We start from the raw sequence: 25,214 nt of genomic DNA, 5'->3' as shown, positions 1-25,214 counted from the left end.
GGGCAGAGGACATATGTTCTCATAAATCAGCATATGTTGAGCATTTGCTTGGCACTTAAGTCAACACTTTCGATTTATGCTGCAGCTGATACTAGCTGTTAGTTAACTTCAGGCAGGCACAGAGAATGGGATGTTTGTGGCCTGGCAGGTTACTTCAGTGATCTTGGCCAACTAGGAAAAGGGATCTTCTCTCCCTTAGCAAACTTCCTTTTAGTTGGCAGAGAAACTCCCTTAGGAAAATACTCTTACTTCCTCAGATGTTTCGTCACTACTACAGGTCTCCTTATTACTACTAAATATTTTTGAGAACTGTTTTTTTTAATTGTACAAATCTCAGATATGTAAATCAAGAATTTTGTTAAAAGATATGTAGCTTAGTAATTAGAGTGCTAGATGAAATAATCACTAAAATTCCACTGAGGAAACAAAATTTATATTTTTACATAGTGAAATCTAAAATTAAATTTACTGAAATGAGGCCACTAATTAAGGGTATAACTATAATTACCTGTAAGGCCCACCACCATGCTCACAACCTTAGTGATTATATGATCTTTTGACAGGGTCAAGTTTGCAAAGTTAGCCTTTCAGATTTGAGTAAGTTGTAGAAAATATCTGTTTCTTTTGTAGAAAAATGAATTGGAACATACAGATTCAACTGTAAATAACTTCTTTTTTGCATTTTCTTCTCATTAGATACTATAATTCTAAGTTATTTTTATATTATAAATTCAGTGAGTTAATTCTGTATTTAAACAACCCTTAAAAAGTTAATTGCAGAAGTCCCATACATAACATTTAGATAATTTAAGATAATATGCACAGTTTAAACAAGTGATAGCTAGCTATAAGCCCTAAAATAAAAAATAAGATCTGTATGTGTGAATAGCATATTTAGCCCTCTTTTTCATAACTTTTACAACACTTTATGTATCTCCTTAATAGAAAGAGCTTTAATTTTAATAAGCAATTCAGAATGCTGAAAGCAAAACACTGTGTGACTACTGAATGTTGTTTATATCAGGGAAAGGTGGTGAATTATTTCATTCCATCACTTTATTCTGGAGGACAAGTAAAAAACACAGAAACTCAGAATATGGAAATTGAACCAAAAGAAAAAGTTCAGTGCCCCCGTAAGTATACACTCTTTTAAAGAAAATACCTTTTTACAGTTTCCTCTGTTGTAGTTCTTCTACTCCTCATACAGAGGTATCTTGTCATTGTTATGAATATTTGTATTTCATAAAAGTTGTTTATACTTTGCATAAATGGGTTCAATTATAAATTATAGTATCTTAACAAAGTAAAGACTTTTTTTAAAATTTGACTTGGTCCAGGTAGTTCTTGCTCAGTATTGTACTTAAATTTCCTTAGCTCACCATTTAAACCAGGCTTTGTGTTTTCTCAAGCACAGCTATTTCCATTTCTGCTAGCAGATGAATGTTTCCCTTATTAATAATAGCATATGCATAGATAATTGTGAGAGGTTGTTTCTTATAATTTTAAATAATAGTTGCTTTGTAAGATTAACAAATTTATGAGTAATTCTCTCTTAAATTATTTCCGTTACAGTAATTCATTAATGTATTGAGATCAATTTTTATTACATAGTCTACAAAATGACAATATATAGACAACATACCTTCAATAAATCTTTGCTTAATTTTTTTAATAACTTGGTCTTCAATGCACATTAAGATAAATAGAGTTTTGCTTTCTTTTAATTTTAATTATTTTGACTGAGTTAGCATATCCTTTTGCATTTAGCTACACGGGTCATGATCCTGACAGCTGTGAAAGAAATGAATGGAAAAAAGGGAGTTTCCATCCTTTCCATCTATAAGTATGTCAGTTCTATATATAGATACGATGTTCAGCGTAACAGGAGTCTTCTGAAACGGATGCTGAAATGTTTAATTTTTGAAGGTCTTGTGAAACAAATCAAAGGCCATGGTTTTTCTGGGACTTTTACATTGGGAAAGAATTACAAGGAAGAGGATATATATGATAAAACAAAAAAGCAGGTAAAGAGCATTTATTAAGTAGCTGTATGTGATGAGTTACAGAATGAGTGACAGACCCTCCCTTGACACTGAAGCTCTTACAGGCTGAAGATAAAAACAGACTGGTTGGGAGCATCACTTATGGCTCTGACTTATGTTTTCTACTTCTGGAGTACAAGTTCCCTCAGAGTAGAAACTTTATTTTGGTTACCATTAAGTCCATGGAAGAGTGCTTGGCATATAGCAAGTACTCAGATATTTATTGGGTGAATTATAAATTAGTTGGTGAAGCATATTATAAAGTTTAACTTCTCTATTCTTATGCTGTTGTCAGCAGTTTAAAAGTTTGTTCCATATGGCCCGGCCGGTGTGGCTCACTGATTGAGCATCAACCCATGTACCAAGAGGTCGCCAGTTCAATTCCCAGCCAGGGCACATGCCCAGGTTGTGGGCCAAATCCCCAGTGGGGGGGCATGCAGGAGGCAGCCAATCATTGTTTTCTCTCATCAATGATTCTATTTCTCTCTCCCTGTCCCTTCTTCTTTCTCTTTCTAATATCAATAAAGAAAAAAGTTTGTTTCATATATATAAAATGTTAGTGATGCCTTATATTTGCTTAACTCTTCATATACATTTTGAACCTTTTATATTAATTCTCACTTTTCCCATGTTCAATCATCTTATAAAATTTTTACATTTTTTTAATAAAACTATTCCTTTGAGACTATTAATTTCAATTTGCCTTTAAGAAAATAGTTACCAATTTGTAAACATAAATAAAGGAAAGACTAATGACAAGTCCAAGTATGGAGCTACCAGCTTGGTTACTGTGAAAAATGGCAGATAAATAAGTTCAATTATTTATAGGGAATTCCCAACAGTTTTCCCCCAGCCTTGGTAGAAGACAGCAGTGAATTTCTGTGTTTTTACCACATCTGACACCAGAAAAAGAAAATGTCCTTCACTTGATACCATTCATTCTGTGTTAAGTGTCCCAACTCCTCTGTTCACCCTTGGCTCTGACATCACTTCCAGGAAGCCTTTGCTGGACCTGCCTTCTCGTCACTGCCCCCTCAGTACACCCACTTACACATTTCTGTTGCATCTCTTTACTTTTTCCTGTTCTGTCTTCCCAGTACACCCCTTTGAGAGCAGGGGCTAAATATTCCTCATGTTTGTATCCCCAACATCACACAGAATTGACATTCAATAAATAATTTAAGGAAGGAACACAAGTAGAAAGGAGAAAGAAAGAAGGGCTTTGTTTGCTAATTGCAGTAACTAGAAAGTTAACTTTCACTTTCTTTAAATCAGAGGTTCTCAACCTGTGGATCGTGACCCCTTTGGGGGTTGAATGACCTTTCCACAGGGGTTGCCTAAGACCATCGGAAAACACGTATTTCCAAAGGTCTCAGGAACCGAGACATCTCTCTTCTATCCGTCTCCAGGCAGGTCCACCCACATGCAGATACGCCCACATACAGCATGAGGAACTGTATTAAAGGGTCGCGGCATTAGGAAGGTTGAGAACCACTGCTTTAAATACTATATTTTAGTACTTGGTATTTTTATAATCACTCTAGTTTGTATATTTATGTGTTATAAACTACTAGTCTTTTATTGATGTAGGCAGACTATAAACTATACAAGGTTGATAAAAAAGTATTAGTAGTTCCCATTATCTTTCTAATTTTTATTTAAATCTTTTATACAGTAAGCCTTTCTTTTCTGTTGGACCTGTAGACTATGGGGAGGGTTTTTATAGGGGGCACTTTGAAAGCCTACTGACCAGGAGTGATTCACCTCAGGAAAAAGAGTAGCAGGACTTTTATGTAAAGCACATAAACAAAGTTGCGAATTTAATTTCAGAAATGTAACTTGTTGAAATAAATTAATTAAATAATGGTTTTCATAGGCAGTATGGAGTCCAAGGAAAATTCAGAAAGAATCCAGAAAGTCAGTGAGCAAAGATACAGATTCTGAGTACTTGCCATCAAACACCTCTGATGATGATGATGATCCTTACTATTATTACTATAAGCCCAGGAGAAATCGTAGTAAAGTAAGAAAAAAGCCTGTTCCATCCCCAAAGAAGGGACAAAGTCAGTCTGATGTCGATCTCAGTTCACAAGACCACGGTCCAGCCACCAGTGACTCTGGAATTACTGATGTTACCACAGCCAAAAGTACATGTGTCTTTGAAGTCCAGCAAGAACCTGTAGCAGAGGACCCAGCTGAATCTCCAAACCCTGCTGGTGGTGATATGCCACAGTCTAATATCGTGAGTCCCTGTAATTCGTCTGACTATCGCTTTGAGTGCATATGTGGTGAACTCGACCATGTAGACCGCAAGCCTCGTGTTCAATGCCTGAAATGCCACCTGTGGCAACATGCAAAATGTGTGAATTATGAAGAGAAGAATCTGAAGATTAAACCTTTCTACTGCCCCCACTGCCTTGTTGCAATGGAGCCAGTATCAACACGAGCAACTCTGATCATCTCGCCCAGTTCCATCTGTCATCAGTGGGTGGATGAAATCAACAGGCACGTGAGGTCATCCTCTCTTCGAGTCTTGGTAAGGCAGTTTGGGCTCCTTATGATAGTTTTTATGATCTTTGTCACTTTGTTGTTTATCCCAAAAAATAACTTAATGAGATAACACTATTAAATCAGAACTTGATGAGGAAATTGAGAATATGAAATAGAAGAGTAGACTATTTTTTTCTGACCTCAGAAGTTAAAGTACTTGAGTGAAAAGATGTGAAAGCTTTTGAACAAATTCTTTATCATGTAAATGCCTTTGTATAAGCATTTATACTCAGAGAGAAATGCAATTCAAAACAGCACTGCATGGTAGTAGTTACTTGTCCGACCCACCACCTCTTAGCTCCAGAATCACCCTCTGAAGCCTCAGTTACTTCATCTGTAAAGTGTGAATTTACTCATTTAACAAATATTTATTGAGCACCTATTTTGTGCCAGGAACTGTGCTAAGGTCTGAAAACAGTATCCCCTCACAGACTTATTGGGAAGATTAAATTATTTAATAAAGTGTTGACACGTGGTATATGGTCATCCAGTGTTATTGTTTACTATCAGTGTTCTTCACTCAGTTCTTTGTCCCATTCAAATGTTATTGCAGGTTTTCTATATTTCATAGGCATGGAGAGAGAATACCATAATAAGCGCAAAACACCATCTTTGCAATTGAGGAGCTCTGTTCTGTGGGATAAACGGACCTTAGTTTGAATCTTGGCTCTGCCAGTTTTGAGCAGGTCTCTTCACATTTCTCATGTGTGAGACAGAAAGAATAGCTACCTCTAACAGGATTGTTTTTGAAGATAGATAAAGCTTAGCACAGTGTCTGAAACCAAAGGCTTTCAGTAAATAGTAGCTCTTAACTCAGTTTTCATACCATTGTGCTTTTGCACACACTATTGATTCTGTCTGCCTTCCTACCCATGTGTCATGTCCTGTTCCCCTTGTCTCCCCCTTGAGAGCTCCTGAATGTTCTTTGAGATCCCCCGCAAATTTTAACTTGTCTCTGGATTTATCTTCTCAGCCATAGACTTGTTTCTTCCACTGGAATACTATCACATTGGCCTCAGATACAGGACCTTTCACATTGCTTCTGTTATTAGTCTTCCACACTAATGTGTGTCTTTCTCTAGACAGGTATGGAATGTATCTCAAAGCATGTTTGGTGCTAAACATGGAGAAAGGGCTCAGTGCAGGTATAAGTGAATGATTATTTCAATGATCTTTGAAGAGCTTTTCTGCAATTAATTATGTCTGTGCTGATTATTTCCTAGGTATATCAAGGAGTGAAGAAAGATGGTTTTTTACAGCCTCATTTTCTGGCAGAACAGGATATAGTTATCATTACCTATGATGTCCTTCGTTCAGAGCTCAATTATGTAGATATCCCACACAGCAACAGTGAGGAGGGGCGTCGCTTACGGAACCAGAAGCGTTACATGGCCATTCCCAGCCCCCTGGTGGCAGTGGAGTGGTGGAGGATCTGCCTTGACGAAGCTCAGATGGTTGAATGTCCTGCTGTGAAAGTGAGAATTTCTGAAGAATCTTTTGGGAGCTGGGAAGAGACCAGAGGGAAGGGATTGGGAGAACTTGTCAATAGAAAATTTAATAATTTCAGTGTGATTAACCCACAGTGTTGATATTGGCCAGAAGTTTGCTGTTAAATGTTCTTCAATTTGCTTTTCTCTTATACTGTGAACTGCATAACCGTTGGGAATTTTTTGGTACTCTGAATCATTGCTCATGCCCGTGTATATTTAAATAAAGTGTCAGTTTGTGTGTGATGAAGATCAAAGTAAACTATATTTAAGGACTTTGTAAGCATTTCTGCTAAGTGGAAAGCTTATTGCAATAGGCTCTGATAGCTTTGGGCCAAAGTTGACTTTGGCAGTTTCTAATCAGAGACCAAATGGTAATGAAAAGACTACTTTAGAAGATAGAATTTGGTTCAGCCTTTGTCACATATCTTTATTCTGTCTTCTTTGGCCAGTCTGTAACCTGTATTGAATTTTTGAATCATATCTATTAGTACAGTGATTCAAATCTGAAGGATGGGGTGAGGATGTATCAGTCATTCAGGGAATCTCTTTATTATACAGGCATGTGGCATCTTGCTAATGAGAACCACCATACTATTAGATGGCCCATTGAATAGGACAGTCAACATGGAGTGTGATAATTGCCAAATAAGAGCTAGTGCGTCTGACCTGAAGCGTAGCTCTCTGTGGGTTTCCTTCATGAGCAAACATTCTTGACTTCTGCATTTCTCTTCTTGTTTTCTATTTATTACATTTCCTCTCTCATCAGGCAGCAGAAATGGCTCAGCGCCTGAGTGGGATCAATCGCTGGTGCATCAGTGGCACTCCAGTACAGCGAGGACTGGAGGGTAACGTATGCTGTCCTCACTGCATATGTTCCCAAAGCTTAATTTTTTGAAGAAAAAGTATTATGTTTAACTTTTGCTGAAATCCTTACTTAAGTGATTACAAATACATGATTATACATGTATTTATTCGACTCCTAGTGGTTACAAGCATTTATCTTTTTTAATGGAAGTGGGTGGTTTTTGTTTGTAGCTATGAGGACAGATATATAGTGAGCAGTCCAATTGTCCTAGGTTGAACAGTTACTGTGCTGCCTAAACAGTGTAGATACAGGTCGGAATACTGAAGTACTAGGTAGAAAACAGAAAGAACCTGACGAGAGAGAAAAAGAATTCATTTTAATTGGCTCTGTCTGTAAAAATGGGTTTATAATTTCCATTGACCGAATCCACAGATAGTGGGTCTATAATTTTACTAATTGTAAAATTATAAAATTTTAATGACTATTTAGTATCGTATCGTATGGTTGTACTGTTATTCCTTCAACCATTCCTCTTCTTGGACATGAAGCTTGTGTCTTCCTCCCATACACATTATAATTCATGCTTCCACATAATCTCATTTATATAACTTACGTTTTCCAAAGAGCAGACATAGCATTTTTAAAAATTTTATTCAAGTTGTGAATATTTAAAACTGAAAGTTTCAATGTTGTTTTACATAAGAAGTTTCCTAAAAAGTTGTCATTAAAATGTAGTTAAATTATAAAATGTAAATGTTCTTGGAGTCTTTTGGCAAATACTCATCCTCAAAACTTATCTTTCTGAAAATTCAAGTTTTTGTATATTGTTTGTTTTTGTCAGGATAACTTATCACTCTGCTAAAATAAAAATATCAACATCCATTACTGTGACCTGAAAAACAGTCTGTTTTTTTATGATTATTTTTAGGAAGAAAAACATTGTTTAGGGAGATTTTATTAGTACATACTTAAATATTTATATAATTTTAGTAAGTTACATTAAAATACATATTTATAGAATAAAATCAGGATAACTAAAAGGCCAGATTTAGTGGTCTGTTGTTACACTTGGAAACTGCCCAAATTGTAGATATTTAGGTGTTACTAAGATCTCATTCAGCTCAAAAATTAGCTGAGAGGGTAAAGAAAAAAGAAAATGACAAAGTTACTTTTTTCTGATTTTAATGTTGAAAGAATATGAGCAAAAATTCCTAAGTTCACTGGGTGGGTTATTATTATGTTTTTAATATGTTTTTATTGATTTCTTAGAGAGGAAGGGAGAGAGAGAAAATAACATCCATGTGAGAGAAATATCAATCAGCTGCCTCCTGCACGCCCCCCACTGGGGATGAAGCCCAAAACCTGGGCATGTGCCCTGACCTGGAATTGAACCAGGACCTCTCAGTCCATGGGATGATGCTCAATCCACTGAGCCACGCTGACCAGGCTTATTTACTTGTTTTCTTAAGAATAGTAGGAGTGCCCTGGCAGGTTTGGCTCACTGGTAGAGTATCAGCCCACAGACCAATGAGTCCCAGGTTCAGTTGCAGCCAAGAGCACATAACTTGGTTGCAGTTTGTCCCCAGCCCTGGACAGGGTTGTGCAGGAGGCAACTGATCGCTGTGTCTCTCTCACATCGATGTTTCTCTCTCTCCCCGTCTCTCCCTCTCTACCTGAACATAAATAGAAAACTATCCTCGGGTGAGGATAAAAAAAACAAAAAAGAACAGTAGGAGTTACTGAAAAGATTTAAACAAAGTGGTTAGGCATCATCTCGTGGTTATACTTATATTTCAAAATATCACTAGTTGCATTGTGGAGAGTGGTTTAGAAGTGGGAACAATGGATGGGAGGTATCAATTGATTGGCTACAATAAGTAATCTAGGCAAGTAATGCTGGCATTCTGGATTTGGACCAGGCTGTCTCGAGGAGATACAAAAAGGTAGATAAGGAAAAATTAACAAGACAGCGGTAGATCAAGAATGCCAAGATTTCTGACTTGCATAACTCGATAGTTATTGGAAATATTCACCAGTGGATAACACTGGAAGAGAAGCACGTTAGGCAAAAAGGTTATGGATTTGATTTAGGCAGGCTGAGTTTGAGGTATCCTTGGGACCACAAAGAAGAGGTACACATAGGCAATGGGATTGATTTGGGCAGGAAATCTAGATGTGTGGGTGTCTGGATCTAGGCAAAGGTTCTTGCAGGTGTTGCTGACTCTCAGGAACCATCAAAGTGATTTAATTCAACCTAAATATTTGTTGGTCATCTTTTATGGCTTCCAAAGAGAATATACACTGATTGTGAACATGTTTAACAATATAAAAATATAAAGAAAATTATACTTAGCTTTAAACTTCATTTGATGACATGACCACTCTTCCAGTCTTTTAAATGGTTTTATATTTGTACTTATACTGCATGCATAATTCTGTATTCTATTTATTTTAGTTTTTTACTTAACCTTGAATTCTACACAGCCTTCCATGTTTAAAAATTCATCATGAATATCTGGAAAACTGTTTAGGGTGTGTAATGTTAAGTGGGCAAAAAAGGAGAATATAAAATTGAGTGTCTGATCAAGAAATATGTAAGAAATATGCTCTAAAGCTAACAACAAGACCTGTTAGATCAGGAATTTAAAAAATGCCTATCTTGTGGGGGAGGGTACCATAATTTAATCATTCCTTTATTTGAGTGATTTTTATTCTGCATATTGTTGCTATAACTATCACTGTGTAGTTAGATCTTGTCTCTGTTTTTTTTTTTTTATCGTTGTTTTAAGCTTATTTCCTAGAAGTAGAATGATTCGATTAAAGGGTTCAAAGAATATTAGATTAGTGAATATTCTCCATGTCACCTTTGGAATTATAACTTTAACTTTTTTTCTGATGTAGCAAATGTGGCATCTCTCAGTTTCAGTGAATGATGTTTGTATCTCTTGATCAGGCACGTTCAGTTAAGTAGTTTTCTGATTTTACTTCTGATGGAAATGTCACACTTTTGAATTCAGTACAAGTTTGTGTAATGATTCCATAAACTTTAAAACTAGCTCCTAGCCAAAATGTAGAGCAAAATAAATACTTAGTAAATGTAAGTGGAATTGGAATTGACTTTGAGATCGAAGAGCCTCTGTACAGTACGCATGTTAGTTCATGGAAAGCCTTTGTACTCTGTAACGTCTGTGAAAGTGGCTATTCGGAATAGTAACGAAAAAATACAGAAGCGATTATTCTTAGTGTGTTTTGTGCTTTTTTTCTTTTCAGATCTTTTCGGGCTAGTGGTCTTTCTTGGCGTTGAACCTTTCTGTGTCAAACACTGGTGGGTTCGACTTCTCTATCGCCCTTACTGCAAGAAGAATCCTGAGCCCCTCTACAGCTTTATTGCTAAGATTCTGTGGAGGTCTGCAAAGAAAGATGTGATTGACCAAGTCAGTACGATAAGTTTCTATTGATTACAGGTATTAAAAGGAGAAAGGAGAGATGGGACGGACAGCTAAATGTCCAGGCGAAACCTTCTTTTCTCTCTCTACAGATTCAGATACCTCCTCAGACAGAAGAAACCCACTGGCTCCACTTTTCTCCAGTGGAAAGACATTTCTACCACCGTCAGCATGAGGTGTGCTGCCAGGATGCAGTAGTGAAACTCAGGAAGATTTCCGACTGGGCGCTGAAGCTCAGCAGCCTGGACAGGAGGACCGTCACCTCCATCCTGTACCCGCTGCTAAGGCTCAGGCAGGCCTGCTGCCACCCGCAGGCCGTTCGCGGGGAGTTCCTGCCACTCCAGAAAAGGTTTCATGATCAGTTTCCTTCTGCAACTGAGGATCTCCTAGTAAGGGACAGTGTCTAAGCAGTGAGCGTCCTGGCCCACACTTTCACATCCTTGGCACTGAGTTGTCAGTTATTTTTAGCAATGGGGTAGTTTTCCTTTGATATGGAGACCCATTTGTGAAAGAGCAGCACATCTAAGTTATTTTTATGGTTTTGAACATTCTTTTCAAATTAGGACCATTGTGGAGTTTTATTGTTTTGTTTTTGCTTCATTCTGGTTAGAAAAGGCTTTTGTTATTATATTTTTTGGTTCATAGGGTTGGGTGCCATCTGTAATTTCAGGCATCTGCTGAGGGTCTTGGAGTGTATGCCCGCAGATAAGAGGGGATGGCTATAATTAAGTTAAAAGCGAAAGTGATAAAAGTGGAGGGGAGAGAAAGGTGCCGAGGATACCGCAAAGACTGTAGGAGAATGATCTTGTGTGATAGCACCGTCGCTCGGGGTTCTCTTCTGGTCTGAGCAGTCTCCTCCTCTTGCAGCACCATGACGATGGAAGAGCTGCTGGCGTCGCTGCAGAAGAAGTGCGGAACCGAGTGTGAGGAAGCACATCGGCAACTGGTCTGTGCTCTCAACGGCTTGGCAGGCATCCACATCATTAAAGGTAGAAGGTGACTGCTTTATTGTCTGATTCTTCTTTTTCTTCTTTATGACAACTTCTCTGGCTGTTTGAATGCAGGTGTTATTTTTTTGAAACTTGAATGAATCTTTGAGTGCTCTCCTCAACAACTACTCTGTTATTGCATTTGTAATACAATGAGAGGTTATATAGTTTTTTAGTCTTTATAATAAACCACAGTGACTCTGAGGGGCTTACTAGTCGTAATGAAGAAAATACTGATATAAATGTAGCCTTTATTTTATTATTTTTTTATCCTCGCCCGAGGGCATTTTTGCATTTATTTTCATACAGAGTGGGAGGGAGAAAGGGAGGAAGAGAGAGAGGAAAACATCAATGTGAGAGAGACACTTTGAGTGGTTGCCACCCACACGACCCCAACTGGGGCCAAGGACAAACTGCAACTGAGGTACATGCCCTTAGCAGGAACCGAACCCCGGACTTTCTGGTCCCCGGGCCGATGCTCTAACAGCTGAGCCAAACCAGCCAGGGCTAAATGTAGCCTTTTAAAAACTACTTTTAAAGACTTTTGAAATAGTTTTGGTTTAGAAAATTTTATTTTCATCTCCAAAACTAAATAGAATATAGTCCTTAAAGTATGTATTTCATAATAGTGAAATAATGTGTAGTTTTAAGCACTTTGATAATTTAGGATATATAGTGCTTTTTTATTTCTACATTCCTCACAAAATCTGTCAGGTTAGCTCATTATTTTAGTTTTAGAGCTGGGAAGACATTTAGAGTTGGCAAGGCATTTCATGATGAATCTCAGTTCCTTCAACCTTCCCACAAACGTTACAAATTCATTAGTAGTCTACTTGGCTACAGAGTCCTGGAGAAAATTTACTATTATTCTCATTTACCTTATAAGACTTTAAAGAAATCAGTTGTCCAGAAAAAAATTATACTTTTGTAGAATACAAAGATATGTTCTAAGCCTCTTTAAATGGAGTGGCCTATTGTTAGTATTAGCTCTTCAGCATAACTGAACAAGAACAGAAAGTGTCTCATATAATCCTGGATACTTGGGTAGAGTTAGAGAGAGTCACAAGTGCTGAGTAAAAGTAGCTCTAGAAAAAAACTAAAAAAGATGAGGGTTTTTATTTGCTATAGTTTATAGCCCTGTGAACTTGAGTATATTATTCAAGGTTTCTGAATCTGTTTCCTTATCAATAAAATACAGATAATATCATCTGTCTTGTAATATTGTTGTTAATTAATGTACAGTGTGGGTGTGCATTGAACACTTGATAGAAACATAGGTAAAGAACAATGTTATTGATTGTGGTAATATGAAGTGACCTCAAATTCTTACCACTTATCAACTAGCACACAATGCAGATTTTATTAATGATTAATAATAGGAGAAAAGGACATATTGTTACATACGCTTGATAAATTGTTTACATATAACACATACACCTTTGTGAGCAAATCTTCCTTTAGGACACTGCCTAGGAAATCTGCAGTTTACCTGGCAGTGTCTGCAAGTTTGAACTTACTCTCACAGTTCGTAATCTCCCCTCCGATCACGGCCGGCTCAGTCACCAAGTGTGCCTGTGCCTGTAGCATCCCAGGCACCAGTCTAAGATCTAGAATGGTCTGCGCTTTACAATCCAAAGTGAACAACTAAGTAAGGAAATTTTTTTACTAGAAATTATTTTATTATTTAAGTTTTTGATTATCTTGACTTAGAAATGACCTGACAAAAATTGGGAAATAATATGTCATATTTAATAACAGTTTCTTACAGTGCCAAATTAATGGAGCAGAATAATTGTGACATTCACAGATTAAAAAATATGTATGTGTGTGCTTGGTCTTTAAAATACATGAATAATCACTTTCCTATTTAAAATATTTTGGTCATCCTAGTTGGTGTGGCTCATGGTATACATTATTTCACTATTATTCCATACACCAGAGTTGGCGGGTTTGATTCCTGGTCAGGGTACAAGCCCAGGTTGCAGGTTCATTCCCCTCCGGGTGCATATAGGAGGCAACCGATTGATGTTTCTCTTTCACATTGATGTCGCTGTCTCTCTCTCTCTCTCTTTCCTTCTCTCAACTAAATAAATAAATAAAATATTTAGGTCATTAAATTCAGCATCATATCTGAGAAATGGTCATATTTCTGTAAGCACTTTATATTATGTAGAACACTTTCATATATGTATTTCATTTTATCTTTATAATTAGCTAACGTTTGAGATATTATTATCCCCATTTTGTATGAGAAAACTGGAATTCAGAAGGCTTAGTCGCTTTTTCAAAATTGTAGCTAATAAGTGGCATAGAATTTGCCCTGGATCTTTGAATTTCAAATCAAATATTTAATGTTTTTATTATACTGTGTCTGTTTCTTTATCAGATGTTTATAAACCTCAGTTTTATTCTATCTATAATAAATTGAAACTCACCATCAAAATTTCTAAAATGGAGTGATATATTACTTGTAGAGTGCACAATAATAAAAATAAAATTCAGATTTCCCCTATAGATTCTAAAACTGCATTTCTGATTTTTTTCCTACATTGTTATTACTCAGAAGTTGAGACAGTTAATGAATTTTTGCTATTTTCTAGTCTCCTTTTCCTTACTGTGAGGTTATACATGATATGGGCATTGGGAAAACGCGTTTTCATCTGATCATTTCCAAACACCGTGGCACTCTGGCGGGACCAGCACAGAGGTGATTCCTGTGTGGCGGAGTCCATGCTGCGGTACCAGAGGGGGTCATCGCAGCTCTTCTCAGGTGGCTTCCTCTGCACCCCCTGTAGTGCTTGGTCTTTCCGTGGGGGAAACCATTGCTGGTTGTTAAGAGAAATTCCTTTCAAAAAGTCCATTAGTAAAGGATATGTCCATTCTCAGTTTAGTTTTAATTATAAACTTAATTGGGATGGATTTACTGCTTTTAGTTTCCATTGCTTAACTTCTCAGTACTATGTTAAAAAAAATATATATATATTTTTAATTTTTTTTTGTTGTTGTTACAGATGTTTCTCCTTTTTTACCCCATTGGCACCCCTTTCCCCCCCACCCCGTCCTTGGCTTAGTTGTCCATGTCCATTGGTTCTGCATACATGCATATAAGTTCTGTGGTGTATCTCTTCCCACCCCCCTACCCCCTCTTCTGAGGGATTTCAGTCTGTACCCTACTTCCATGTGTCTGGGTCTACTGTATTCCTCAGACTGTTATGTTCATTATATTCCGTATATAAGTGAGATCATGTGGTATTTATCTTTTTTCTGCTTGGCTTATTTGTCTTAGGATAATACTTTCTAGGTCCCTCCATGTCGTCTCAAACGATTAAGAGAGCTTTCTTTCTTACAGCTGCATAGTACTCCATTGTGTATATGTACCACTGCTTTGTTATCCATTCGTCTACTGATGGACACTTGGGCTGTTTCCAGATCTTAGCTATTGTAAATAGTGCTGCTATTAACATAGGGGTACATATATTCTTCCTGATTGATGTTTCAGGCTTCTTAAGGTATATTCCTAGAAACAGGATCACTGGGTCAAATGGAAGTTCAATTTTTAATTTTTTGAGGTAACACCATATTGTTTTCCATAGTGGCTGCACCAGTCTGCATTCCCACTAGCAGTGTACTAGAAGTCCCCTTTTCTCCACACCCTCACCAACACTTGTTGTTTGATGATTTGTTGACAGCGGCCATTCTGACAGGTGTGAGGTGAGCACATACAAATGGCCAAGAGACATATGAAGAAATGCTCAACATCACTAATCATCAGAGAGATGCAAATTAAAAATATATACATTTTTAAAAGTAACATTACATATTTAACTTAAATAATTTAAACTCTTCCAATGTTGAGATCAGAATGAAGATCTAAAATTAATTTCAAACTCTAGAGGGATTTACTCACATAAAATATACGTATTGAATTATATGCAATGCATATTCTAAGTCCTCACTGATTATGGTATTAAAAACATGGTATTATTCCAGTTTTGTATAATGGGTTTTCTGCACATATTTTTTGGAGAACGTTCGGTAAGCAATATCAAATGCAGTACAGTTTGTTTTTTGAAAATGTTACTGCCATCAAGTGGCAAAGAGTGGTTATTGCAAATTTGACATAAAATTGTATAACTTATTGACTGCATATTTTGTGTCTTCCCGAGAAAACATGTCTTTTTAATAAGCAGAAAACAAATAGATATTATAGTGAATAGTTCAAATTCAACTACTTAGATTTTATTTCAGTCATTATACCTCCTTTAATAGGTATAGTAATGATGAATGGAGAATTATCATGTGAATTATTCTTTATATATGATAGTATAAATACTAATTGAATGCATCTGTCTTTTCAAAAGCTTCACAAGAGTCTTCAAAACTAAAAAAAAAAAGAGGGTTCATTGTGTGACAATAATTGAGTGTTACTCTTGCATTATAATGTGATTTTATTATTGTGAAAATAATCTTCTTTATCAAAGTGAATAGAAATGGGCTTATTGTAAAGTTGTATGAAAATGTGTGCTTTCGAAAACTTTATATTAGGTAACTGGTAGAACTCAGTATAAAGCAATGTTATGTATAAAAGCAAGTGTTTTGCACAACAATGTGACTGGACTTAATGCCTCTGAACTCTCACACTTAAAAATGGTTGAAATGGTAAATTTCATGTTATGTATATTTTACAATAAAAGTATATGTTTATAGTTATATATGATCAGCATTGATAAAAAAGAAAAACAACAACAAAATTTACAAAGGTGTATATATAGAGAGATAAAAAGAAAACTCAAGGCTCTGTCAAAGTCCTAAATCTACAATATTAATAAAACCTGATTGAAGTTAAAAAACAACAAGCAAGTGTATGTGATGATCAGGAAATAAAAGCTTTTTTTTTTTATCCTCCAATAAACTGAAACTAGAACATCTCTGCCTTTTTTTGTATTTCATGATTTTGCCACTTTAAAATTTTTATTTTAATTGTATTTATAAATTACTAGTTTAAAATTTTTTCTTAGGCAGCAAATGAGATAGGTTTCATTATTCGTGCCATTAAAAATGTTTCATCTCTCCTTTCATTGAGGCGTCATCAAACTTTTTGTGAAATAACCAGATAATAAATATTTTAGGCTTTGCAAGCCATAGACCTGTTGCAGCTGCTCAGCTCTACTGTCAGAGTGCAAAAGCAGCCATGAAAAGCGAGCATGGCTGAGATTCAGTAAAACTGTTCACGGACCCCAAAATTTACTTTCACCTAATTTTTACAGCTCACCAAGTATATTCTTTTGAATTTTTTTCAACTATTTAAAAATGTAAAACTCATTCTTAGCTCATGGTACCTATAGAAATACAAAGAGTCAGGTAGGACCCATGAACCATATAGTTTGCCAACCTGTACTTTTGTTTGTTTGTTTATTTAATTTATTTCCTTATTTATTTTTAATCCTCACCAGAGGATATTTTTCTGTTTATCTTCAGATAACATGGGAGGGAGGGAGGGAGGGAGAGAGAGAGAGAGAGAGAGAGAAACATCAACGTGAGAGGGACACATCCACAGATTGCTTCCTGCATGACCCTGACCAGGGCCGGGGATAAACCACAACCGAGGTACATGCCCTTGACCGGAATCAAACCCGTGACTCATTGGTCCAAGGCCTGATGCTCTAACTATAACCACTGAGCAAAACTGGTCAGGGCCCAACCTATATTTTTAATTGATACTTTTTAAATTATTTTATTTGAATGAAGTGCTAATTATAAATAATATAAAACAGCATAAATCTCAGACTGATTTTGATTTCTGTGACCAGAAATGGAAAAGAAGAATCTCTAAGTTCTTGAAATGTAGTTTCTAATTGCAAATTATTTTGGCCATCAAGAACAACACCTATCAAGAAGAGTATGTTATTTTTCTGAGAATTAGTGTTGGTTAGTCATAGTATTTTTAATATTTGTTTTTAAATACCTATAATCACCCTAAACTTGTCCTAATTTGAAACATCATAATGACTAGTAATTGGTACTCTCTAACTTCAGTGAGAGGAAAATTATTTGTCTAAATTAGAAGTAAATTACATTTGTTTTTCAGTGTAATTTTAAAACATTGTGAATACATTTGATTGGTGTCCTATTATGTGAAATTAACAAAAGAAAGGACCTATCATCATTTTTTTTATTGGGTCAAGCATATTAACACCAAGTCAAATTCCTTTTCTTAAATAAAATAGTGAGTTTTAATAGCTAAGTTATATTTTTATAGACGTCTTTAAATATAGATAACTAGATCACACTGGAAGCTAAGTACATGCCATTCTCATGCTTTAAATACGTTTTCATGCTTCAGGTGAGTATGCGCTGGCTGCAGAACTGTACAGAGAAGTGTTGCGTTCATCTGAGGAGCATAAAGGAAAACTCAAAACTGATTCACTCCAAGTAAGTGAAACTAAACGGTTTCAAGTACATATTTTATTTCATTTTTTACAAAATAATTTTTCTGAATATTTAAGAAGATGGAGGGTAACAAATGTTCTGAGTCATAATCTCTAGGAATGAAGCTTGGGATTCAGTCCTTTTAATAAGCACCCAAGATGACTTTTGCATATACAGTTCTCCCTCAATGTCCCCAGGGAGTTGGTTCCAGGACCACCACCTCCCCCCACCCCACCCCAATAATATCAAAATCTGTAGATGCTTAAGTCCCTTACATAAAATGGCATAGTTTTACATATAACCTGTATTTGCATATAAGCTGGAGTAGAATATGCCTCCACATCACTTCATTTATGTGGATTCAGCGTAGTGTGTGTTTATGGCAAATTCAAGTTTTACATTTTGGAATTTTCTGGGATTTTCTTTTTCCCCAGATATTTTTCATCCATGAAAGTTGAGTCTGCAAACTTGAAACCTGCAGAAGTGGAGGGCTGACTATACATGAAAGTTTGAGAATCACTTCTATTCCATATGTTCAAGCTGGTGTTGGCACAAGGCTGACTAGCTAAATCTAACTTAAATTAGAAAAGTAGCTTGAACTATTTGTACTTCAAAGATTGAGGTCAGTTTTATTGCTTTTGCATATGAATATCAACACATTTATTCACTGGTTTTCACCAAAAAATAAAGAAAATGAGTTAAATTTAGCAATGGAACTAAGTAATAAAACCTGTGCAATGGTCTTCTAATTTAATTTTTGGAGGTCTTTTAGGCAGTTTTGGAGACTTGAATTATAACATTTAAGTATTAAATCTCATCCCATTCTTGATTCTGTCCATTGGGTTATATAGACAAGCCTCTGTAGCTGAATGGTAAATAAGGACCACTTTTATAAATTTTGTTAAGTTTAGTCTTGAGCCCCTGGTGAGACTTCTTTATCGTTCAGAATCTAGACTCTGGGGTCATGTTAACCTGTGCTTCAGTGAATAGTAGAAGGTGTGTTTGGGGGGAGAGAGAAGAGGAGGGAAAATTAAATACAAGTCTGTTTATATTCTGCATGGATAAGGAGCACAGAAGGCAAGCCCTGGACCTTAAGCAAATGTGTTTGCCTCATGGGAGAAGGAGGAAATGCAAAGGTATCATGCTCCAGAATAAAGGAAACCAAAGTAGAAGAGTGGGCAAGAGAGAGAAGTCCAGTATGCCTAAGCTCAAGAGTAAGCAACCAGCCTGGTTCTTCCTTTGGGTCATAACAACCCCACCTACTGGTAAATCATGGCCCACTGAGTATTCTGCTCTATCCAGTCAGATTAGCCACTCTGTTCCCTCGGGATAAAATGTGTAAGGGGTGGAGAGATAAGTATTTCTCCCAGTGCATTCCGCCCCCTTGTGCAGAGAGCAGCAGATGTCCTCCATAAGCACACAGACAAGAGGGGCCACGTGTCTCCCACTCTGTTTCTCTAGTGTCATTTACACTGTTTTAAATCTGATAGTGTTGCTGACTGTGTCACCTATGAAGCCATGTTGAAAAGACAGACATAAAACAGTTAAGGTAACTTCAAAAGTCAACTCTACAAAGATCTATACCATGGTATTCTGTAGCCAAACAGTAAACCTTTACAGTCTCAAATCACTGGCACCAAATCAAATCTTACCAAAACACAGTTTCCTGGTCCTTCTGCCCTTATCTGTCTTCCCAAGTTAACAGACAGAATTTACCTTCTCTTTATTTCTACTCATAGCCCTTGAGTCCAGCCATCTAACCAGCTGCAGACTCAATGTCACTGAGACTCCTGGCTTATATTGAATACAGAGACTGAGACAGAGTTCTCCTATACCGTCTTCAGCACCAGCCCCTCCCCTGTTCTGCCCTTAAGTTCAGCAGATCCAGGTCACAGCCCTATATTTCATTGTCCTTATTTTTATCATAATGTAATTGCTAGGCTCATCCAGACTCATTTCCCAGAAGAGGAATCAAGTCTATGCACTCTACCTTTTTACTTTCCTGGACTTATTTGGCATCCTCATTGTTCCCCGTATAGACAAATGTTTACATAATAGAAAAAATACACCCATATTAACATATTCTGCTAAATACATACACATATTTTATAAGACCAGATTTTTAATGAAAAGAAAATTTATGTCATTGTGAATTAAGACTTTTACTATAAATCCGACTTCGGTTTTCTCTGAGAAAGTTGGCACTCTAGCCAGTGATATGACTAGGTGGTGTCAGGGTTCTGCATGCCACATGAACAGCAGGTTCCCCCTTGAGTCCACTGCCTTGGCTGTCGTAATTGCTGTCTTTCGTGTGTTCGTAGCGACTTCATGCTACTCATAACTTGATGGAATTGTTGGCAGACAAGCACCCAGGGATACCTCCTACCTTGCGAGATGGCAGACTTGAGGAAGAGGTAATTATTATTTTTCAGTCTTTCTGTTAAAGAATATTTTTTTCAGACTTCATGCTCCACCTAATTGATATTTCCTAGGACATTCAACATTGAAATAAAGGTGATCGTGTTTTCCTCCTGCTGTGACGTTTCTAAGTTCGCTGTGGGGGTTGGGGTGGCAGAGAAAGGCAGAACCATTGCTTCTCTGGTGACCCGCTTGCAGTCAGGGTGCGGCTTGTTGTAGACAGGGGCGCTGGTCATCAAAGCACATTTGGAAAGACCTTGTTGATCTTGTGACAGATCTGCATAAGATGTAGTTTAGTAAAAATAAAGTTTTATACTATCACCACATTATTTATAACATTCACTTCAAATTTTCAGTGTTATTTCTTTTTTTCAGTATTTTTTTTATTAATTTATTTTTGTTACAGATTTTCTCCTTTTTTCCCCATTGACACCCTCCTCCCCATTCCCCACCCCACCCCATCCCCAGCTTAGTTGTCCGTGTGTATCGGTTATGCGTACATGCATATAAGTTCTGTGGTCTATCTCTTCTCTCCCCTCCCACCCCATCTTCTGACAGTTGTCAGTCTGTACCCTACTTCCACATCCCTGGGTCTACGCTGTTCCTCAGACTGTTACGTTCATTATATTCCACAAATAAGTGAGATCATGTGAGATTTGTCTTTCTCTGCTTGACTTATTTCGCTTAGGATAATACTCTTCAGATCCCTCCATGTCATCTCAAACGATTAAGAGAGCTTTCTTTCTTAACAGCTGCATAGTACTCTGTTGTGTACATGTACCACAGCTTTTTTATGCATTCATCTACTGATGGACACTTGGGCTGTTTCCAGATCTTAGCTATTGTAAATAGTGCTGCTACAAACATGGGGGTACATATATTCTTTCTGATTGGTGTTTCAGGCTTCTTAGGGTATATTTCTAGAAGTGGGATCACTGGGTCAAATGGCAATTCAATTTTTAATTTTTTGAGGTAACACCACATTGTTTTCCATACTGGCTGCACCAGTCTGCATCCTACCTGCAGTGTACTAGAGTCCCCTTTTCTCCACATCCTCACCAGCACTTATTGTTTGATGATTTGCTGATGGTGGCCATTCTGAAAGATATGAGGTGATACCTCATTGTTGTTTTAATTTATATCTCTCTGATGATTAGTGATGTTCAGCATTTCTTCATATGTCTCTTAGCCATTTGTATGTCCTGTTTGGAGAGGTGTCTATTTATTTCCTCTACCCATTTTTTAATTGGGTTTTTTGTCTTCCTTTTTTTGAGTTGTATGAGTACTCTTTATATTTTGGAAATTAACCCCTTATTTGATGTATCATTGGCAATTATGCTCTCCCATAGAGTGGGTTCCCTTTCCATTTTGATGGTTGTTTCTTTTGCTGTACAGAAGCTTTTGACTTTGATGTAGTCCCATGTGTTCATTTTTTTCCTTTGTTTCTTTTGCCTTAGGTGAGGTATCAATGAAAATTCTGCTGCATATGATGTTCGAAATTTTGTTGCCTATATTTTCTTCTATGATTTTTATGGATTCACAAGTCATATTTAAAAGTCTTTTATTCATTTTGAGTTTATTCTAATGTATAATATAAGTTGATGGTCTAATTTCATTTTTTTGCATGTAGCTGTCCAATTTTCCCAACACCATTTATTAAAGAGGCTGTCTTTACTCCATTGTATACTCTTGCCACCTTAGTCAAATATTAATTGAGCATAATATCTTAGGTTATTTTACAGGTTCTCTGTTTTGTTCCACTGGTCTATATGCCTATTCTTATTCCAGTACCAGGCTGTTTTGATTACACTAGCTTTGTAATATAACCTGATATTTGGTATTATGGTCCCACCTACTTTGTCCTTCTTTTTCAAGATTGCTTTCGGAGTCTTTTTTGGTTCCATATGAACTTTTGAAGTGTTTGTTCTAGTTCTGTGAAATATGTTGTTGGTATTTTGATGGAGATGGCATTGAATCTGTAGATTGCTTTGAATAATATGAACATTTTAATGATGTTAATTCTTCCAATCCCTGAACAAGGTATGTGCTTCCACTTTTTTATGTCTTTATTTTTTTTTTCAGTGTCCTGTAGTTTTCTGCAAATAGGTCCTTTATTTCTTTGGTTAAGTTTATTCCTAGGTATCTTAATTTTTTTGCCGCGATGGTAAATGGGATTGTTTTTTTAGTTTCTCTTTCTGTGAGTTCATCATTAGTGTATAAGAATGCCGTAGATTTCTTGATGTTAATTTTGTATCCTGCTACTTTGCCTAATTCATTTATTAAGTCTAATAGATTGTTGATGGAGTCTTTAGGGTTTTCTATGTATAATATCATGTCATCTGCGAATAATGACAGTTTCACTTCCTCCTTTCCAATTTGGATCCCTTTTCTTTTTTCTTCCGGTCTGATTGCTGTGGCTAAGACTTCCAGTACTATGTTAAATATGAGTGGTGAAAGTGGGCATCTCTTTCTTGTTCCTGTACTTAAGGGAACTGCTTTTAGTTTTTGCCCATTGAGTATGATGTTAGCTATAGGTCTTTCATATATGGCCTTTATTATGTCGAGATATGATCCCTCTGTTCCCAAATTGCTGAGCGGTTTTATCAGAAATGGGTGCTGGATTTTGTCGAATGCTTTTTCAGCATCTATTGATATGATCATGTGGTTTTTATCTTTCATTTTGTTTATGTGGTGTATCACATTTATTGATTTGCAAATATTTTACCAGCCTTGCTTCTTTGGGATGAATCCCACTTGGTCATGGTGAATAATTTTTTTGATGTATTGCAGGATTCGGTTTGCTAGTATTTTGTTCAGGATTTTGGCATCTATGTTCATCAGGGATATTGGCCTGTATTTTTCTTTCTTTGTAGAGTTTTTTACTGGTTTTGTAATTAGAATCATGCTGGCCTCATAAAACGAGTTTGGAAGCCTTCCATTTTCTTGAATTTTTTGAAATAGTTTGAGGGGAATGGGTGTTAGTTTGGTAAAACTCCCCGGTGAAGTCATCGGGCCTAGGCTTTTGTTTGCTGGAGAGTCTTTTTTTTTGTTTGTTTATCCTCACCTGAGGACATTTTTTTGTTCAGGTAGAGTGGGAGGGAGAGAGAGAAACATCGATGCGAAAGGAACACATCGAGTGGCCGCCACCCGCACGACCGACCAGGGCCGGGGACAAACTGCAACCGAGGTACATGCCCTTAGCGGGAACTGAACCTGGGTCTCTCCGGACCGCAGGCCGACTCTCTAACCGCTGAGCCAAACCGACCAGGGCTGCTGGGAGAGTCTTGATTACATCTTCAATTTCCTTAGTTGTTATTGGTCTGTTCAATTTTTTATCTCTTCCTGGTCCAGTTTTGGGAGACTATGTATTTCTAGAAATTTGTCCATTTCACTTAGATTGTCAAATTTATTGCCATATAATTGTTCATAGTATTTGTTAACGATCCTTTGTACTTCTGTGGTGTCAGTTGTTTCTTCTCCTCTTTCATTTCTGATTTTTTGTATTTGGGTTCTTTCTCTTTGTTTCTTGGTGAGTCTAGTTAAGGGTCCATCAATCTTGTTTATCTTTTCGAAAAACCAGCACTTTGTTTCATTGATCCTTTGAATTGTTTTTCTGGTTTCTATGTCATTTATTTCTGCTCTGATCTTTACTATGTCCTTCCTTCTACTTGCTCTGGTTTTCTCTTTGGTTGCTTTCTAGTTCTTTAAGTTGTGCAATTAGATATTCTATTAGAAATTTTTTTTGTTTTTTTGAGATAGGCCTGTGGTACTATGAACCTTCCTCTCAGAACTGCTTTCACTGCATCCCATAGACTTTGTGTTGTGTGTTCATTTTCATTGGTTTCCAGGAAGCTTTTAATTTCTTCCTTGATCTCCTCAGTAATCCATTCATTGTTTAATAATATGCTATTTAGCCTCCATGTGTTCAAATGTCCTTTGCACGTTCTTATTGCAATTGATTTCTAGTTGCATGCCATTGTGATCTGAGAAGATGCTTGATATGATTTCAATCTTCTTGAACTTGTAGAGACTTAGTTTGTGTCCTAACATGTGGTCTGTCTTTGAGAATGTCCCATGTGCATTTGAGAAGATTGTGAATTCTGTAGTTTTGGGGTGTAATTCTCTGTAGATATCTATTAAATCCATTGGATTTAGCGCTTCATTTAGAGTCTGTGGTTCCTTGTTAATTTTTTGTCTAGAAGATCTATCCAGTGATGGCAGCAGGGTATTGAAGTCCCCTGCTATGATTGTATTGCTGTTGATTTCTCCTTTGAAGTCCTCCTGAAGATTTTTAATATATTTTGATGCTCCTATATTGGGTGCATATATGTTTACCAAGGTTGTTTCTTCTCCTCTTTCATTTCTGATTTTTTGTATTTGTATCTCAAAAAAAAAAAAAATTTCTAATAGAATATCTAATTGCACAACTTAAAGAACTAGAAAGCAACCAAAGAGAAAACCAGAGCAATCTTCCTGTTGGATAGATCCTTTCAATATTATGTGGTGGCCTTCTTTGTCTCTAGTTATGGCCTTCATTTTGAAATCTGTTTTATCAGATGAGTATTGCTACCCCAGCTTTTTTTTCCTTTCCGTTTGCCTGAAAGATTTTTTTTCCATCCCTTCACTTTCAATCTATGTGAGCATTTTGTTGTGAGATGGGTCTCTTGAAACAACATATATGTGAGTCATGCTGTCTTTATCCAGTCAGCTACTCTGTGTCTTTTTATCAGAGCATTCAGTCCATTTACATTTAAGGTGATTATTGATATGTACTTATTTATTGCCATTTTTGTTTAGTGTGGTTGTATTTTCTTTCTATTTCTTCTACTAATTACAGCAGTCCTTTTAATATTTCTTGCAGTGCTAGTTTGGTGCTAGCTAATGTATTCCCTTAGCCTTTTTTTGTCTTGGAAGCTCTTTATTTGACCTTCTATTTTGAATGATAGCCTTGTTGGGTAGAGTAGTCTTGGATTCATATCCTTGTCTTTCATGACCTTGATTACATCATGCCATTCCCTTCTGGCCTGTAGTGTGTCTGTGGAGAA

At 36.7% G+C, this 25,214-nt stretch overlaps 1 protein-coding gene across 7 annotated transcripts in view; it reads left to right on the top strand.

Moving 5' to 3' along the window:
* SHPRH (SNF2 histone linker PHD RING helicase) overlaps positions 1 to 25,214 on the top strand; it is an 86,167-nt gene that overhangs the window by 16,877 nt on the left and 44,076 nt on the right. For all 7 annotated transcript variants that reach the window (XR_004957553.1, XM_036247867.1, XM_036247872.1 and 4 more), the window contains 10 exons: positions 1,025 to 1,133; positions 1,768 to 2,024; positions 3,919 to 4,578; positions 5,816 to 6,067; positions 6,849 to 6,927; positions 10,158 to 10,321; positions 10,426 to 10,682; positions 11,201 to 11,322; positions 17,666 to 17,754; positions 20,073 to 20,165. Coding sequence is in view for 6 of the 7 variants with exons in the window: in XM_036247867.1 (XP_036103760.1) it covers positions 1,025 to 1,133; positions 1,768 to 2,024; positions 3,919 to 4,578; positions 5,816 to 6,067; positions 6,849 to 6,927; positions 10,158 to 10,321; positions 10,426 to 10,682; positions 11,201 to 11,322; positions 17,666 to 17,754; positions 20,073 to 20,165 (2,082 nt within the window). In the remaining variant the exon portion in view is untranslated. The remainder of the gene's footprint in view (positions 1 to 1,024; positions 1,134 to 1,767; positions 2,025 to 3,918; positions 4,579 to 5,815; positions 6,068 to 6,848; positions 6,928 to 10,157; positions 10,322 to 10,425; positions 10,683 to 11,200; positions 11,323 to 17,665; positions 17,755 to 20,072; positions 20,166 to 25,214) is intronic.

Source organism: Molossus molossus, unplaced genomic scaffold (genome assembly GCF_014108415.1).
Source record: "Molossus molossus isolate mMolMol1 unplaced genomic scaffold, mMolMol1.p scaffold_m16_p_8, whole genome shotgun sequence".
NCBI lineage: Eukaryota > Metazoa > Chordata > Mammalia > Chiroptera > Molossidae > Molossus > Molossus molossus.
This window is presented reverse-complemented; position numbering and strand designations above follow the sequence as displayed.